General features: G+C 35.2%; 1 protein-coding gene across 3 annotated transcripts in view; it reads left to right on the forward strand.

Annotated features, from left to right (window-relative positions):
- The window catches only part of PHKB (phosphorylase kinase, beta), a 309,713-nt gene that overhangs the window by 154,032 nt on the left and 149,219 nt on the right, over positions 1–6,462 (forward strand). For all 3 annotated transcript variants that reach the window (XM_006872568.1, XM_006872567.1, XM_006872569.1), the window contains one exon: positions 5,092–5,186. In XM_006872568.1, coding sequence (XP_006872630.1) covers positions 5,092–5,186 — 95 coding nt within the window. The remainder of the gene's footprint in view (positions 1–5,091; positions 5,187–6,462) is intronic.

Consider the following 6,462-nt stretch of genomic DNA (forward strand, 5'->3'; position numbering starts at 1 on the left):
GCTCTGGGTAGTATTGATATTTTCATGATGTTGAGTCTTCCTACCCAGGAACATGGTATGTTCTTCCACTTCTGTAGGTCTCTTTTGGTTTCTTATAGTAGTGCTTTGTAATTTTCATTGTATAAGTCCTTTGTTTCTCTGGTTATGTTTATTTCTAGGTATTTCATCTTTTGTGTGGATATTATAAATAGTAATGTTTTCCTAATGTCCTTTTCATCATTATTGCTGTTGCTATAGAGAAAGCCAATTGATTTTTGTATGTTGATCTTATACCCTGCCACTTTGCTGAATCTTTCGATGAGGTCTAATACTTTTTTTACTGAGTCTTTGGTGTTTTCTATGTATAGGATCGTATCATCTGCAAATAAGGAGAGTTTTACTTCCTCTTTGCCAATTTGGATGCCTTTAGTTTCTTTATCATGCCATATAGTTCTGGCTAAAGCTACCAGCACAGTATTGAATAGGAGTGGTGATAATGGGCATCCTTGTCTGGTTCCTGTTCGCAGAGAGAAGGCTTTCAGTTTCTCTCAGTTGAGCGTGATGTAGGCTCTTAGTTTTGTATATATACTCTTGATTATGTTGAGGAATTTCCCTTCAATTCCTACTTTGTTGAGTGTTTTTATCAGGAATGGATGTTGGATTTTTTTCAGTGCCTTTTCTGCATCAATTGATATGATCATGTGGTTCTTTTCCTTTTTCTTATTTATACGGTGGATTATGCTGATTGTTTTCCTGATGTTGAACCATCCTTGCATCCCTTTTATGAAACCCTCTTGGTCATGATGTATTATTTTTTAAATGTGTTGTTGGATTCTGTTGTATAGGATTTTGTTGGGAATTTTTGTGTCTATATTCATGAGGGATATTGGTCTATAATTTTCTTTCTTGGTGATGTCCTTCCCTGGTTTTGGTATGAGGGTTATACTTGCTTCATAAAAAGTATAATGGAGTTTTCCTTCCTCTTCTATGTTCTGGAATAATTTGAGTAGAATTGGTGATTGTTCTTCTCTGAATGTTTGGTAGAACTCACCCGTGAAGCCATCTGGGCCTGGGCTTTTGTTGGTTGGGAGTTTCTTGATGATCTTGTCAATTTCTTCTTTTGTTATGGGTTTGTTCAAATTTTCAACTTCAGTCTAAGTTTAGGTAGGTCGTGTTTTTCTAGAAATGTATCTAATCCAAATTTTCGAATTTATTGGAGTACAGCTCTTCTTAGTATTCTGTTACTATCTTTTTTACTTCATTTGGTTCTGTTATGACTTCACCTATGTGGTTTCTAATGCGATTGATTTGTGTCCTCTCCCTCTTTTCTATAGTTAGTTTTGCCAATGGTTTGCCAATTTTCTTCAGCTTCAGCCTGAACTTGCATATGAGCAATTGATGTTCTGTTCCACAGTCTGCCCCTAGCCTTGTTTTGGCTGATGATATGGAGCTTTTCCACTGTCTTTTTCCAAAGATGTAGTTAATTTGACTTCTCTGTATTGCATCTGGTGAGGTTCATGTGTCTAGTCATCTTTTATGTTGTTCAAAAAAGGTATTTGCAATGAAGAAGTCTTCAAAAATTCTATCATGCAACCTCCAGCATCGTTTCTATCACCAAGGTCATATTTTCCAACTACTGATCCTTCTCTTTGTTTCCAACCTTTGCATTACAATCACCAGTAATGAATATTCCAATCACCTTCTTGATTGCATGCTTGATGAATTTCACACTAAAGAATTTAGTAGAATTCTTCAATTTCATCATCATGGCTTTAGTGGTTGGTGCCTAAATTTGAATAATAGTGGTATTAATTAATCTTCCTTGTAGGCATTTGGATATCATCGGACAATATTATTAGTATCGCATGCAAGTAAAATTTTCCTAAACATAATTTGAAAACAACTGCAACAATATATTGACAGAGAACTTCATCCTCAAACTGGCATCTTTGTTCTTCAAAACTTTAAAGAGATCTGTGCAACAGATTTGCCTAATGCAACATGCCGTTTCATTTCCTGACTGCTGCTTCCATGAGTGTTGATGGTTGATCTGAGCAAAATGAAGTCTTTAACAATTTCAATATTTTCTACATTTATATGGATGCTATATATTGGTCCAGTAGTGAGGATTTTTGTTTTCTTTACATTGAGATACAATCCATACCATAGGTTGTGGTCTTTGATCTCCATCAGTAAACATTTTAAGTCCTCTTCACTTTCAGCAAGCTAGGTTGTTATCATCTGCGTATCGCAAGTTGTTAATGAGTCTTCCTCCAATCCTTTTGCAACATTTTTCTTCATATGACTCAGATTATTTGCTCAGCATACAGTTTGAATAAATATGGTCAAAGAATACAACCCTGTCACACACCTTTCCTAATTTTAAACGTTTCAGTGTTCCTTGTTTTATTCCAACAACTGTCTCTTGGTTTCTCAAGCACAATTAAGTGTTCCAGAATACTCATACTACACAATGTTGTTCATAGCTTGGTATGATCCACAAAATCAAAAGCCTTTGCATAGTCAATAAAGCACAGGTAAACATCTTTCTGGTATTCTTTGCTTTCAGCCAAGATCCAGCTGACATCAGCAGTGATATCCCTCGTTCCATGTCTTCTTCTGAATGGGTACCATAGGATTTTCTATATGCAAGACTATGTTATTTGTGAAAATTGTTTTACTTTTTCTTTTCCAATTTTAGCTGTCTTTTATTTCGTTTTCCTACCTACTTTCCAGTCCTGATCTTTGCCTTTTCCTGATCTTTTGGAAAATGTTTCAGTGTTTCACCATTAAGTATGTAAATCTGTGGGGATTTTGTAAATGCACTTCATCAGGTTGAGGAAATTTCCACTAATAACTTGTTTGTTGAATATTGTTCTCATGAAAGAGCTTTGGAATTTGCTAAATGCTTTTTCTTCGTCTATTGAGATGAACTTGTGTTTTTTGTTTTTATTCCTTTGAAATGATGTATTATATTAGTTGACTTTTGGATGTTAAACTAACTTTACATTTTTAAGATAAATCCTGCATGTTCTTGGTGTTTAATCCTTTTTAGATGTTACTAAAAGTAACTTTTTGCATATTATTGAATTTGGTTTGCTAGTATTTTGTTGAAAATTTTTGTAACTATATTAATAAGAGATTTGATATGTAGCTTTCTTGTAATGTCTTTGTCTGATTTTTGTATCAGGATAATTCTGGCCTAATAGTATGGGGTTAGGATACACTCCCTCCATGTCTGTTTTTTACAACAGTTTGTGAAAGGTTGATGGAAGTTTTCTTTTTTAGTTTTTATTGTGAATTGAGTGATAATTTACATGGTTGAACATTGGCTTTATACTCATCCTTTCATTGCAATGATTACAGTACCCTCCATGCATCATCATTCAACAGTATTTGCTTCTATTTCCTGTATTTGTTGGTTCGTTGATTTTTTTTAATGTACACAAAATCACTCAGGAATATATAGTCATTTAAACAACCAAAAGCCACATTCTACAAGCCAGACTCCTTGCCGCCAGCACACAGCCTTTCTCTTTCCTAAGTCTGGAGTCCTCAGCTGCTCTTTGATGGAATTCCTTTTAAAATGTTTCATAGAGAAGATAAATCTCTCAACACTACTAATATTGAAGAACAAACACAAAAAAGGATAAAAACAATCTGAAGAAGGCCTAAGATTCATGTTGGATAAAATATTTCATAGAATTCACCAGTGACACCATCTGGAATTTGCTTTCTGGAAAGTTTTAATTTCTTATCTTCGTAGAGGTCTACTTGGATTTTTTAGTTCTTCTTGAGTTTCTTTTGATACTTTGTCTCTTCCTACGATTTTTTTTTTTTCATTTCATAAAAGTTATTTAATTTGTGGGCATATGTCTATTCATATTATTATTTTATATATTTTTTGTTATTTCTGTACAGGCTGTAGTAATGTCCCCACTTTCATTCTTAATTTCGGTCCCCACTTTCATTCTTGATTTTAGCCAATAGAATTTGCCCTTTTTTTCTTGGTCAATCAAATTAAAAGTTTGCCCTTTTTGTTGAGTTTTCTAAGAAAACTTTTGATTTTAGTGATAGCCTCTATTGATTTTTTTATTTTAGTGATAGCCTCTATTGTCTGCATTTTATTCCATTAATTTCTACTATTTTTACTATTTATTTGCCTTCTACTTACTTTATATCTACAGTTGACCCTTGAACAACTGCATGGGCCCATTTATTGCAGATTTTTTTTTTTTCTGCTGCGTATATCCTTCTGAAATGCCATGTGACACGGTACCTGGAGAGCAGAACTGATGGTGCAGGAATGCTTAACTCCAGAGATGACTGTTGCTGGAGATGAGTTGTGTTGCCTGGCATTTTCAAATATTAGTTTTACAACACTTGAACTCTTGAACTCGTTGCAGTGGCAGCAGGAAAAAATATCCAAGTATAAATGGGCCCTGAGTAGTGGTGTGGTGCTATAGGATAAGCACTGGACTGCTAAACCCAAATTTGATAGTTCAAACCCACCAGCCCCTCATCAGAAACCTTGTGCAAGGTTGCTGTCAGTTGGAACTGACTCAGTGACACTTAATAACAAGTGAGCTCACAGAATTCAAACCCTACACTATTCAAAAGTTAACTGTAGTTTGGTCTTTTCAAACACTGTCGTTAGGTGGAGGAATAGATTATTGATTTGAGCTTTTTCTTCTATTTCAGTATTTATAGCATAATTTCCCCTCTAAACATTAACTTAGTTTCATCCCATAAATTTTGTTATGCTGTCTTTATTCATTCATTTAAAAATGTATTAGAAAAGGTTTTAGAATTTTTCCTTGGTTACTTAAGGGGTATGTTGTTTAAGTTACTACACATGTTTGTAAATTTCCCAACTGTTACTGATTTTAATTTAATTGTCATTGAAAACATGTTTTGTGTAATTTAAATTCTTTTACATTTATTGAGGCTTGTTTTATGACCTAGCATATGAACTATCCTGGAGAACATTCCATGTGGACTTTAGGAAAATATGTATTCTGCTTGCTGGATGAAGTGTTCTGCAGATGCCTCTTTGGTCTGTTTGGTTTATAGCTCTGTACAAATTCATTTTTTGTTATTTCTTCTTTTCAGTTGATGAATTAATCAGTCCTAAAGACATTGATCCGGTTCAACGCTATGTCCCACTACAGAATCAACGAAACGTGAGCATGAGGTTTTCAAATCAGGTAAAGGGGTCTTTTTTCTTAATTTAAACTTAACCAAAGACTTTGGTGTGGCACTGTAGGTTAATGCACCAGACTGCAAAGCCGTTTGAACTGCAAGGTCGGCGGTTCAAGCTCACCAGCTTCTCTTCGGAAACTGTATACAGGGTCGCTATGGGTCGGAACCAACTTGACGGTACTTAACAGCAACAACAAAGACTTTAGACTTAACTGAAGAAGAAATTTTATTCCAAGTGGGTGTCTGTTGGTCCTACTTAAGGAGAAAGCTTCTCCTTCTTGTGGTTCATTAAGATTTACTTCTGGTAGTGATTATATTTATTATTAAGGAAATAGCCAGAGGTATCCAAGCACAGTCTTTCAGGTAAATACTGTCAATACCATCAGAATGATTGCATGTAGAGTGTCAAATATCTTTAAGACTACATAGATCATTGGGCTGGTGGGAAAACACATGAAATGATGCTATTATTGAAGAGAGTTAGTTTCCATGGAAGGCCCTGTATCTACCAAGTCCCCAGTCCTTTGTCTTCATGACAGAATTGAAAGAGTTGTTCTTAGTATGTGGTAACATGTCAGGGGAGGGAGCACTTTAAAATATTTACATTTAGTTTCTATGGTTACAGACTGTGTTGTGTCAACAAAATAAGTGTGTGCAGGATCAGAAAGATTGATGTTGACTTGAGCAAACCCTGAAGTATTAAATGATATTAGTAATGAGGACTGTCAAAATGAAAATGTAGATTGTGGAAACTGCCTGAGGAGAAAGGAAATGAAACTGCATGTGTGCCTGGGATTATAAGTACCTAATATGCATTTAATAAGAATACCATCAACAGTTATAGAAGATATACTGAGAAAATCAAAGTGTTCCTTGCATTTAAAAATTTTAAAAAGCATATACATTTGCACATGCATATAGCACATACACATATGAGGTATGTTATTGTTGTTAAGTGCCATTGAGTCAGTTCTGATACTTAGTGATCCCGTCTAGGATTTCTGAAGCCCCAAATCTTTGTGGGACTAGAAAGCCTCTTCTTTCTCCTGAGGAGCAACTGGTGGACTTGAACTGCTAGCCTTGTGGTTCACAGTCCAGCACTTATCCACCAGAGCCACTGTGCTCCCATGTGTATGTAGTAGAATATATATGTTGTTGTTAAGTACCATTGAGTCAGTTCTGACTCACAGTGACCCTGTATAGGGTTTCTGAGGAGCAACTGGTGGGTTTGAATCATTAACTTTGTGGTTAGTAGTTCAGTACTTGTCCTACAGTACCATA

The sequence above is a fragment of the Chrysochloris asiatica genome, unplaced genomic scaffold (genome assembly GCF_000296735.1).
Source record: "Chrysochloris asiatica unplaced genomic scaffold, ChrAsi1.0 scaffold00204, whole genome shotgun sequence".
In the NCBI taxonomy this organism is placed as follows: Eukaryota; Metazoa; Chordata; class Mammalia; order Afrosoricida; family Chrysochloridae; genus Chrysochloris; species Chrysochloris asiatica.